Source organism: Larus michahellis, chromosome 4 (genome assembly GCF_964199755.1).
Source record: "Larus michahellis chromosome 4, bLarMic1.1, whole genome shotgun sequence".
NCBI lineage: Eukaryota > Metazoa > Chordata > Aves > Charadriiformes > Laridae > Larus > Larus michahellis.
Window position 1 is genome coordinate 94,386,574 of NC_133899.1, and position 11,867 is coordinate 94,398,440.

Consider the following 11,867-nt stretch of genomic DNA (forward strand, 5'->3'; position numbering starts at 1 on the left):
GGAAGTGACGCAGGGGAGCGGAAGTGCCGGCGCGATGGCGGAGGTGGAGGCGGCGGGGAGCGGAGCTGGCGGCAGCCCCGAGGCCGGTACCGGCACCAGCAGCAGCGGCGGCGGATGGCGGCGTCCCCACGGGCCGCTCCAGCGGTACTACGGCCCGTCCGCGGCCGAGGCGGCGGAAGCGGCTCCGGACCCCGCCGACATCAACGGGCCCCACTTCGACCCGGAAGTTTTCCTCACTAAGGTGACCTTTGACCCCACAGTGACCCCTCCCCCCCCCGCCGAGAGCCCCCCGGGTCGTGGTGGAGACCCTGCCGGCAGACACCCCCGCCCCAAAGGGTGCTGTGGGACCCCCCAGAGGGATGCTATGGGCGGCCCGGGGCCCGGCCAGGGCACGCCATGGGGCTGGGAGGACCCTTAGACCGCCCCAGCGCCCTGCGGGGACTCGACGGATCTTCTTCCGTAGGGACGCTTTAGGACACTGTACGTGTCTCTATTGCGGCCCTTTGGGAGGACCGTTTGTGGGAGCCTGGGGGCAATTAGCACTCCTTCAGGGGACAGTCAGGGCTCCTGGGGGGCAATTGAATATCCTAGGAGGGCCCCAGAGGGCAGAAGGAGGCTCTTGGGGGACATTTCCAGGTCCCAGGAGAGACCTGGGGGGGCATTTGGGGGCCTGGGGAGCAATTAGGGCTCCCCAGGTGGTAGTTAGGGCTCTGAGGGGGGCAGCTGGCGATCCTGGGAGGGCCTGGGGGGGCAGTCAGGGGTTCAGGGGGCAGCTGAGGATCCCAAAAGGGCTATGAAGGGCACTTAGGACCCCATGAGAGCAGCTGGAGGTACCAGGGGGTAAACTGGGGGACCGCAGGGGGCAGTGGGCCCCATGGCATGTCAGTGGGGTTGGGAGCAATTGTGCCACTATTGCTCCCCTTTAGGTGCGCAGCGAGTGCCCCCTGGGGCAGTTGTTGGCCCGCGAGGCTGCGCTGGGGCGGGAGATCCGCGCCCTCGACAGTGACATGCAGACGCTGCTCTACGAGAACTACAACAAGTTCATTTCTGCCACTGGTGAGCACCCAGCAGGGGGGACCCAGGCGTCTGGGAGGGACTCGGGGGGTTTCTGGGCAGCCGAGGGATCCAGGCGTCCGGTTCCTTCTCCCCAGACACCATCCGAAAGATGAAGGTCGACTTCCGGCGCATGGAGGCAGAGATGGATGATTTGGCTGCCAACATGGCCGCCATCAGCACCTCCAGCGCCCGCGTCAGCGCCGCGCTGCAGGACCGGCACCGCCGCGGCGCCCAGCTTGCTGGTATGGGGAGGGGGTGACCCCAGAGAGCAGATCCCCTTGAGGCTGGGGGAGGCCTTGGGGGTTAGATCTTGGGACTTGGGGGACAGATCTGGGGGGTTGGGTGGCAGACCCTGGAGCTGTGGGGACCCTTTGGGGCAGATCTTGTCAGCAGAGCTAGATTGAAGGGGGTTTGGGGGGACAAATCTGGGGGTTATGGGGCAGAATTGGGCGGTAGATAATGGGAGGAGAGCTGAGGGGCAGATCTGGGGGGGGTGGGGAGAACCCAGGGTGGGTGAGGAGACTCCAAGGGGGGCAGATCGGGGGGGAGGGGGAACAGATAGCAAGGTGTTGGGAGACCCCAGGGGGCAGGTCCGGGCGCTGGGGGGCAGATCTCTGGGGTGGGGAGACCCCACGGGGGGGCAGATCCAGCTCCTGGCCCCACCCACATTTGCTAACCCCATGCCGATGGGTGGCCCCCCTTGCGATACGGCCCCACCCTGCCTTGCCCCCGTGCCTAACTCTGCCCCGATCCCCGGCCCCCCCAGGGGTGCAGGCGCTGCTGCGGAAGCTGCAGTCCCTGGTGGAGGTGCCTGGGCGGCTGCGGCGCTGGGCGGCGCCCGGGGCAGAGCCTGCGCGGGCCCTGCGCTGCTACGCCCGTGCCCGCGCCGTGCTCCGTCACTACCGCCACCTGCCCTCCTTCCGCGCCATCGAGGATGAGAGCCACGCCATCATGGCCGACTTGGCCCAGCGCCTCCGTGCACGCCTGCGGTGCGTTCGCTCTGGAGCCTGCTGATGGCAGCTCTGGGAAATGGGGTTTGGGGGATGTTCACTCTGGAGCCTACTGATGACAGCTCTGGGAAACAGCCCAGGCAGGGCTGGATTCACTCGGGAGACTAATGATAGCTGTTCCCGTAAACAGCCTTCTTGGGGAGGTGATGGTGGTTGTGGTGCCTTAACTCTGAAACCTGCTGATAACAACTGCAGGAGACAGCTTTTCAAGGGTTCAGGGTGTTAAATCTGTAGCTTAGTGATAACAGCCCCCAAGAAACACCCTACGGAGGGGGGCATCTACCCTGGAGCACATTGGTAGCAACCGCAGGAACCATCCCTTGGGCAGAACATTCCTAAAGTAACAGGGACAATTCTGACCGCTACTGAGAGCTTTTAAAAGGGTACGGTATATGGATTTTTTCTTATGGGTTTATGATAAAGGGATAATTCTGGAACCTACTGAGGAGTTTTAGTAATTTTTCATTATTATTGTAACTCTGGAACCTACTGGTGATCTTCAGTGAGTTTTTATTACTATAACCACTGTTAACTTTGGAACGTGCTGATGCTATTAAGTATTTTTTCCCCTTTGTTTTTGAATAAGTCCCGTTTACTCTGAGGCCTACCGATTTGCTTATTCCCTGTTTTCTTGCTGTTAACCCCAGAACCTCCCACTGTCCCCAGGTAACCCTCTCATTTCCCCCACCCCCAGGGATGACACCTTGGACCCCAAGGAGCTCACTGAGTGCGTGGAGATGCTGCTGCAGCTGGAAGAGCCACCCGAGGAGCTGTGCGAGGAGTTCCTGAGCCACGCCGGTGCCCGCCTCGAGGCCGAGCTGGCAGCGCTGGAGGCCGAGCTGCCCGCAGCTGACCCCTCCGGCACCGCTGCCACGCCGCCTCCCGCCTCCGACATCCTCGACTTCGTAGACCGCGGCAGCTCAGCCTTTGTGGGCAACCTGTGCCTCCTGGCGGCCTCGTACCGCAGCCTCTTCGAGGGGCGCCCGGGGGCTGGGGACGGCCGCCTGGAGGCCTTCGCCGCCACCCTCACCACCCGCTACTTCGAGCTGCTGGAGCGGCGCCTGGCGCTGGAGCGGGGCCTGGGCGACACCTCGCTGCTGGTGCGGGCGCTCGACCGCTTCCACCGCCGCCTCCGCGCCCTCCTCGAGCTGCTGCCCGCGGCCGGGGCCGAGGCGGGCGCCGCGCTGGTGGCCCGGGCGGCGCGCGAGCGGGTGGATCGCTACCTGCGGGCGCTGCAGACCTTCTTCCTGGGGTGCCTGGGCGATGTGCGCCAGGCGCTGGCTGCCCCCCGGCCCCCCGGCAAGGAGGGTCCCGGCCTGCCTGACCTCCTGGCCACGCTCGCCTCCTCCGTCCTTGGCCAGCTCAAGGCCGTCCTGGCCTACGTGCAGCTCTTCACCGCCAAGGACGTCGCCTTTGCCAGCCTGCCCTACTTCAAGGTGGGCTGTGGGGCGGCGCAGGGTGGCGTGGGGCAGTGAGGGGGTTGCATGGGGCAGTTTGGGGGTCACTGGGGCAATCTGGGGTTGGCACAGGGAAACCTTGGGGTTGCACAGGGCGCGTCAGGGCTTGCACAAGACAGACTTGGGGGCGTCATGGGCAATTTGGAGGTTACACGAGGCAGTTTGGGGGTCACTGGGGCGGTTTGGAGCTTATGGGGGTAGTTTGTGGGGGTTTGGGGCCCCCGGGTGGTATTTTCGGGGTGTAACCCCCTGTTTTTGGTTGCAGGGGGAGTTCTGCGTGGAGGCGGTGCGCGAAGGGCTGGTGGTGGCCTTCGTGCGCTGGCTGTGCCGCACCGCCCGGGGCTTTGCCGACGGTCCGGCTGAGCGGGGGGCCCCCGCGGCACCCCCAGCCCTGCTGCTGCTCCTCGCCCGCCTCTGCCTTGACTATGAGGCCACAACCATCAGCTACATCCTCACCCTCACTGACGAGCAGTTTCCCCCCCAGGTGAGCCCCCAGAACTGCCCCACTTGGCTCCAAAATGGCCCTAAGGGGACCCTGAACGTCCCCAAGGTGTCACAAAATGGCTTTGCATCCCCCTGTGTCCCAGGGTCCATTCAGGACACAGTGGTGGGTACCACGGTGTGCATGGAGACCTGGGGATCTTCCTTCTGTCCTGTCCCCCAAAACATCCCCAAGTGGACCCAAAATGGTCTGTTTGTCCCCAAAATGATCCCCAGGGAACCTCAAATAGCCCCATGTTTCCCTGTGGCCGTGTGTCCACCCAGGATGTCGTGGTGGGGACGATGGTGTGTGTGGAAGTATAGAGATCTTCCTTCTGTCTGTGTGCCCCGAAATGTCCCTGAGGGACTCCAAGATGTCCCCAAGTCCCTCCCTGTGCCACGCTGTCGCCCCGTGTCCACCTAGGATATGACCCTGGGGATGGCAGAAGGCTCCTTACCTGTGCCAGTGTCTCCCAAATGTGCCCAAGGGCACGTCAGCATGTCCCCAAGGGGCTTCTGCGTGTCCCCAGGTCTTCCCAGATGCCCCAAGGATATGAGGATGGCAGCGATGCTGCTGCAGGTGGGGTGGTCCAGAGAGCCATGTGTCCCCTGATGTCCCCATGCCCTCAGGACATCAGATGGTGGGGGCACGGCGCACATCTCCATGTGTCCCCATATCCCTTGTATCCCCAGGCCATAGGGCCGGTTGTGACAGTGGGGACAGTGCTGTGCCCAGAGGTGTAGGGTGTGTTCCTGCGTGTCTCCACATGTCTCTGTGTCCTTTGCACCCCCAGGACACAGGCCCGGCGGTGACACCGGGACCAGCCCTGTGCGCAGAGGCGCGGGGGGCAGCACAGCGGCTGCTCGACCACTACGTGCAGGTCCAGGGCGCCGCGGTGGCACAGATGCTTAGGAAGAGCGTGGAGACACGAGACTGGTTGGGCACCGTCGAGCCCCGCAACGTTCGTGCTGTCATGAAGCGTGTGGTGGAGGACATCACCGCCATCGACGTCCAGGTTGGGGCAACGCCAGGAGCCCAGAGGGGCTGGGGGGGTCTGAAGTGCCCTGGGGGGTCCCAGATGTTCTCTGGAGAGGCCCTGAGGTCCCTGAAAGGTCCAGAGGGAATCTCCGAGGTCCCCATAAGGTCCTTGAGGACTTCAGAGGTCCCCAGAGGGTCCCTGTGGGGGTTCCTAAAGTCCCCTGGAGGGTTCCTGGGAGAGTTGGGAGCCCCGGAGTGTCCGGGGGAGGGAGGTCTGAAGTCCCTGGAGGGTCAAGAGGGGATGCCCCAGGTCCCCATTATGGTCTTTGAGCATCTTTGGGGTCCCAGATGGGTTTGGGAGGGTCACACAGGATTTGAGGGATCCTGGGAGGCTCTGTGGGGGGAGTCCAGGGGGTGTTTGGGTGATTGTGGGATACCAGCACTGAGAGGGTGCGGTGCTGCAGGTGGGGCAGCTCTTCGAGGAGGGGGTGCGGCGGGCGCAGAGCAGCGACTCCAGCCGGCGCGCCTTCTCCGTCTACAGCAGCTCACGGGCACCCGGGCGCTACGCCCCCAGCTACACCCCCAGGTCAGCCCTGGCGCCCTCTTGGCCACCCCCTGGGCCTTCCCCGGTCACCCCTGTGCTCCCCGTGTCACCACTGCATCTTCCACGTGACTCCTCCTGTCCCTAAACTGTGCCAATATCCCCCACCTTCTCCACATCCCTTGGCCATCCCCGTGTCCCCAAACTGTCCCAGCATTCCCTGATGATCCCCTTACGTCCCAGCCATCCCCATGTTCCCCCTGACTTCCCAGCATCCCCGAGGATCCCCACGTGCTCTGTGTCCCACGTTGTCTCATCTCTGTGTTGTGACCTTCCCCACGTTCCCTGACTGTCCCCACATCCACTGCCCATCCTCATGTTCCCTTGTCTTTGTGTCCCCAAACTGTTCCCGTGTCCCTAAACCGTCCCCGTGTCCCCTGGCCATCTCTGCATCTCTGTGTCCCCATCCTCTTGTCTCCTGGCAGTGCCTGTGCCCCTGGCCCCACATCCCCTGGCTTTCTCAAATACTTGACTGTCCCTGTGTCCCTGACTGTCCTGCTGTCACCATCCCCAGCGCCCCCATGGACACCCACCTGCTCAGCAACATCCAGAAGCTCTTCTCCGAACGCATTGACATCTTCAGCCCTGTCGAGTTCAACAAGGTGAGGCCACAGGGACGTCTCCATGTCCCCAAATGTCTCCAAGGGCCACTCTGGGCCTTGTGTCCCCACGGTCCCTCAACTGCCCACCTTCCCAGATGTCACATGTCCCTGATGTCCCCATGACCCAAGTGTTGCAGACCAGGAGAGGGGTGTTCCCATTGTCCCCCTGAGGCTCCCCTGTCCTGGTGTCAGGACTTGGGGTCCCCGCAGCTGATGACCGGGGTGAGGGTGTCCCCGTGTCCCTGTGCTGACTTGACTCAGGGCCTCCCTGTGCTCCCAGCAGCCAGGCCAAGGGTGTCCCCGTCACCCTGTGCCATGTGTCCCCCTGTCCCCTGTGTCCAGGCTCAGGGGGTCTTTGGGAGCGGCAGCCAGGCCAAGGGTGTACCCCATGTCCCCATGCTGACGGGACGTGGGGCCTCTGCGCACTGGCAGAATCGAGGCCAAAGGAGCCCCTGTTCCCCCGTGCCACGTGTCCCCGGTGTCCCCACATCCCATGTGTCAGGACTCGGGATCCCTGGGGATGTGAGCAGGATGAGAGTATCCTGGGAGCTAGCGGCCTGGAGAGGGATGTCCCCACAACCCCATGCTGATGTGACCTGGGGCCTTCCTGCCCTGGGGGCATCGCTATCGCCCTGTGCCACGTGTCCCTGCTGTCCCCACGTCCCAGGTGTCGGTGCTGACGGGGATCATCAAGATCAGCCTGAAGACGCTGCTGGAGTGCGTGCGGCTGCGGACGCTGGGGCGCTTCGGGCTGCAGCAGGTGCAGGTGGACGGGCACTACCTGCAGCTCTACCTCTGGCGCTTCGCCGCCGACGAGCGGGTGGTGCAGGGGCTGCTGGACGAGGTGGCCGCCAGCGCCGCCCACCGCTGCCTCGACCCCGTCCCCATGGAGCACAGCGTCGTCGAGCTCATCTGCGAGCGCGGGTAGGACATGGGGACACACGGGGACATGGGCTGAGGTACAGGGCATGGCATCAGGTAGCAGAGGGACACAGGGACGTGGGACATCTGTGTCGCTGTGGGGCACAGCCAAGTGGGGACATCTCTGGGAGGGGACATGTCCTGGGTCCTGTTCTATATCTGGGGACAGAGCTGTACCCTGTGAGTCCCCACACACACATGGTGACACTCCACGTGTCCTCCCCCACATGGCAACACACAAGAACGTCCCATGTCCCCACACACGGTAACGTGCAGGGACACCCCCTGTTCCCACACGGGGTCACCCCATGTCACACGCACACACGCCTCCCCCAGCCCTGGTAACACCCCATATTGTCCCCCAGTGACGCCCTCAGCGTGTGCTGACACCCCCTGTTGTCCCCGCGGCCGCAGTGACACACCATGTCATTCCCCCCACCTTGGTGACATCCCCTCGTGCCTGGGAACACCCTGGGCACAGCCCCTTTGTCACAGTCGGGGACAATAAATAAAATATGTGTGAGCTGTGCCTTGTGGCCCCTGCCTGTGCCTGGGGTGGGGACGGGACACAGCAGGGACAGACGTCTGGGTCCCTGGGGGGGAGTGGGGGTGTGCAGGGATGAAGGGGGGTCACCTAGATGCCTGGGTCCCTTGGGCACCTGTGTCCCCATGGGGGAGGGGGGCAGAGCTGGCCCCTTGCACGAGCACCCTTCCTCCCCCCCCAGCTAAACCCTCGCACGAGCACTGTGTGTGCGCCCAGTGCCTTGCACGAGCACCCCAGGAGCACCCAGCCCCCCCCCGAGAGCCGGGGGGACACCTGCTGCCTTGTCCAGCCCTCACACAAGCGGCCAGAGCCCTCCCTGCCACCGCGCACGCACCCAGGGCACCAGCACAGGGGCTGCTCCCTGCGCCCCCCCGCTGGCTGTGGGACCCCGGCGGGGCCGGCGCTGTTCATGCGGCTCCTGCTCGTCACGGCCGGGCACGGCGAGGGGGTCCCAGGGCTGAGGGGGGACAGGGGCAGGGGCCGTGCCCCGTGCCCTTGGGGAAGGGCCGTGATGGAGAAACAGCCTCCTGCGCGCTGCCCCGGAAAAAGGGATTCCCCAGCCCTGGGCCGGGATGGAGGGTGTCCACGGGGTCAGGGACAGCACGGCAGGGGGTTGTACGCGGAGTGAAGTCCCCCACCTGTCCCATGCAGGGGCGAGAGACAGGATGAGACAGAAACGGGCTGACAGCAATGAGAGAGAACCCATAAGGGTCCCAAACCGTAAAAGCCAGGGACCAAAAACTGTAGTGGGCACTAAACAAAGGGCTGGGGGATGCGTGGGGTCGTTAACGTAGAGGCACGAGAGCTGGGACACTCACACCGTGGGCGTCAGTGCTTGCACAACACTGACAGAACCAGAAGAATCAGACGACTTCTCATCACTGTCCCAACCCTCCCAGGTGACTTTGGAAAAGTCACGTCACCTGTCTCTGGGGCATCCGAGTTGAAAAGCCCGGTCACCACGAACTGCCCAAACAACCGGAGAGATGGACAGACGGACGGATGCTGCTGCTGGAAGAGCTGGGGAGCACCGAGGAGTCGTGCAGACACAGGGTCCCTCGAATGGAGAAGCCGGAGTGACTGAAATGAGAGCTCTGCTCTCTCGCTTCCCTCTAACATAAAGATCGTGACACAGACCTTGGAAAAGCATCACAAGATGCAAACCACAAGCTGAGAATTCGACGTTATCGGCTCTCCAGCTCAGGTCGAGGGATGTCCCATTGCCGGCGACTGCGGGCGCAGCAACCAGCAGCTCCAGCTGCTTCACGCACCGATTCACCCTGCAGTAAGGCCAGTTTTGTCGTTGTTAAACGAGGTTGGAAACTGGGGGGTTGAGCCTGGGCCCCGCAGAGGGATGGGGGGAGAAGCAAGGGTAAAAGCAAGAAGAACATGAGGGTCGAGATGAAGAAATTTTAACAGAAGTGCAGGGAAAAAATCCTAAGAAATGGAACAGCCACGGGGGAGACGCAGGAACTGCGCTGGCAGCTCCGAGGGCTCCTATGAGCTGCCTGGCTTCGGTGCTCTTCCGTATTCATCGCGCCTGGAAAGAAAGAAGTCTTTGACTGTCGCAAAAACAAACACGATCTCAGGAGGCATCTGCTGTGCCCGTGTGCCCTTGGCGTTGGTCCCCTCGGCCGACGCACAGGGACGCGGCGCTGCGCGCCCCCCAGCCCGGCTCCTGGTCTTGTGTCACCAGGAGCTCAGGGCCCCTGAAAGCCAAAGGCAGGGAGTATTGCAGGATTCCCGGGACGCGGGCTAAGTCCGTGCTTTGTGTTGGGGCTGTTCAGTTTCTAAGCTGCAAGTTTAAGGAATTAAATTTGAAAAGCTGGAGGGCGGTTTTACCACCAGCTGTCCTGGCAGGAGCCTGGCTTGATTTTGCATCCCTGGAGCTGATCCCACTGGGTGCGAACAAGGATGCCCTTGAAAATGAGGTATTTTTTTCATGTTCTTCTCCTTTTAAACAAAGAATGTATATAATTCTATTTTAAAAGAATGTGAATTTCAGCTTTGCCTCAATTAGGGACAAGCAGCTTACCAAGGTCTGTGACGAATGGGAGGGGAGCACATCCTTTCACAGCGTACGCATCCCGTTATTATCCTCACGCTGGAACTACGGCACTAAACACCCTGTTCCCATTACACGGACACACCAGCGCTGGGGGGGTGATGGCAGCGCTCAGCCTCCGCGCTTTTCTTGCTTTGAGCATGTTCTTGTTCTGAGCACAGGCGATTCCCAGGGCACAGAGAGCTCCAAGGGAACCTCCCCCTTGGCGAGACTCAGGGGCTGCCTGGCAGCGGTCCTGGGCCAGTAGTTCTGGGTGGCCCTGGGGGAGCAGCGTGGTCCGGGCCAGCTGACCTCCGTGGCTCCCTTCCCACCCCAACAGGCCGTGAACTATTCCTCTGCCCCCTGTGCGAGTGCTGAGTGCCCTCTTCCTGAGGGGCTCGGCGCTCCCAAAGGGGGAGGCTGCAAAAACTCAGGTGTCCTATTCCCCATGACCCCCCCCCCCCAAAAAGAAGTAAACTCCCCTGCGGGAAAGTAATGGAAGACGGGGGAGGAGGACGCCAAGTGACTCGCACGTGGGGTGCTGGAAAACACACATCTCACACTAACTGTTGTTTAGTCTTCCGTGCCCGACAAGCAGCACGTCTGCACTTAGGTAACGTCGGCCCATGGTGATGGCAGGGACACCTTATCGAACACAGCCCCGAGATCCCTGCCCTGCCCTCGAAGAAGCCTGCATCGGCTCATACATCCCCCAAAAAGATGTATTTGGAAGAAAATAAGCTTCTGGAGTCCTTGAAAAGACCCGTGATGGCCCTGGAGGTAGGAAACAACATTTGGAAATACATATCCCTGGGGAAGAACTGCTAATCTGGATCTTCATTGTAAACTACTTCATGTCATTTGGGGATTTGTCTAAAAGTGTATGTTTTTCTTGTTTTCCTACTGCTGGCAATATTGTCGGCAATGGGACAGTAAAGTCTGGGTCCGAACTGTACTGAAGCCGTTTTGCACGCTGTTCTCTGGTGCCCTGCCGTCTCCTCGCCACCCACAGACGCCCCGGGCAGCGCTGCGGCTGCAGAGAACCCCGGCCGCTGTGGGTCTGAGGCTGCACCTGGAAGGAAACTCCACGTCCTTTCAGGAGAACTCATCGCTTAACCTTCCTCCAGGGCATAATGAAGACCTCCAACCACATTTTGGGCTAAAGGCGCACAGAAAAAGGCTTAATAAACACGGTGTTCTCAAGGCAAGAAGCAGCAGTTTGGCATGACCCGCCCCCGGGGGGTTTCTTGCCTGTTTTCTGCTCCAGCAGCCAGTGCTCGGTGCAGCACAAACGGGTGCCCTGGAGGCCAGGCAGCCCCCTGCACCGAGAGGGAGCAGCGGGTGGAGAAAGCTCCTGGCGCTCGGGAATGCAAACTTACACGTAGAGATGAGGGAAGGTGGTTGGACCGATGGGCCAAGGCTAACGGCAGGAGCTTCAACAAGGCCAAGTGCCGGGTCCTGCACTTGGGCCACAACAACCCCATGGACACTCCAGGCCTGGGGCAGTGTGGCTGGAGAACTGCCCGGCAGAAAAGGACCTGGGGGTTCACATTGACAAGCGGCTGAACATGAGCCAGCAGTGTGCCCAGGTGGCCAAGAGGGCCAATGGCACCCTGGCTTGTATTAGAAATAGTGTGACCAGCAGAAGGAGGGAGGGGATTGTCCCCCTGTACTCAGCACTGGTGAGGCCACACCTGGAGTATTGTGTCCAGTTCTGGGCACCTCAACACGAGAGAGATTTCGAGGTGCTGGAGCGAGGGCAGAGGAGGACAACGAAGCTGGTGAAGGGCCTGGAGAGTAAATCTGATGAGGAGCGATGGAAGGAGCTGGGACTGTTTAGTGTGAGGAAGAGGAGGCTGAGGGGAGACCTCGTCACTCTCTACAACCACTTGAAAGGACACTGTAGAGAGGTTGGTGCTGGTCTCTTCTCACAGGTCATTAGCGATAGAACGAGAGGGAATGGGTTCAAGCTGCAGCAGGGGAGGTTTAGGCTGGACATTAGGAACAAATTCTTCCCAGAAAGAGTGGTCAGACACTGGAATAGGCTGCCCAGGGAGGTGGTGGAGTCACCGTCCCTGGATGTGTTTAAGACTCGTTCAGATGTGGTGTTAAGGGATATGGTGTAAGGGAGAACTTTGTAGAGTGGGGTTGGTGGTTGGACTCCATGATCCCA

At 61.7% G+C, this 11,867-nt stretch overlaps 1 protein-coding gene across 4 annotated transcripts; it reads left to right on the forward strand.

The window, feature by feature from the left end:
• VPS51 (VPS51 subunit of GARP complex) lies at positions 1–10,649 on the forward strand. Of its 4 annotated transcripts, XR_012586951.1 has the most exons (12): positions 1–241; positions 927–1,056; positions 1,152–1,298; positions 1,823–2,045; positions 2,761–3,502; positions 3,789–4,007; positions 4,798–5,019; positions 5,447–5,568; positions 6,098–6,185; positions 6,853–7,109; positions 8,550–9,581; positions 10,272–10,649. XR_012586951.1 is itself a non-coding variant. In XM_074586716.1 (11 exons), the coding sequence occupies exons 1-11, from the start codon at positions 35–37 to the stop codon at positions 8,551–8,553; spliced, it is 2,361 nt and encodes a 786-aa protein (XP_074442817.1). In that variant the 5' UTR covers positions 1–34; the 3' UTR covers positions 8,554–10,649. The 4 variants fall into 4 exon arrangements, 3 of the variants coding, with proteins under 3 accessions (XP_074442817.1, XP_074442816.1, XP_074442818.1); XM_074586716.1 differs by having other exon boundaries at positions 8,550–10,649; XM_074586715.1 differs by lacking the exons at positions 8,550–9,581; positions 10,272–10,649 and having other exon boundaries at positions 6,853–7,635.
• The last annotated feature ends 1,218 nt before the right edge of the window (positions 10,650–11,867 follow it).

What these genes read in the sequence shown, in the direction of transcription:
- VPS51 (XM_074586716.1), top strand. Translation starts at nt 35, where the DNA reads ATGGCGGAGGTGGAGGCGGCGGGGAGCGGAGCTGGCGGCAGCCCCGAG. An exon ending in CGCCTCCGTGCACGCCTGCG is followed by an intron (nt 2,046 to 2,760) that starts GTGCGTTCGCTC and finishes CCCCACCCCCAG; the next exon opens with GGATGACACCTTGGACCCCA. An exon ending in CCAGCCTGCCCTACTTCAAG is followed by an intron (nt 3,503 to 3,788) that starts GTGGGCTGTGGG and finishes TTTTGGTTGCAG; the next exon opens with GGGGAGTTCTGCGTGGAGGC.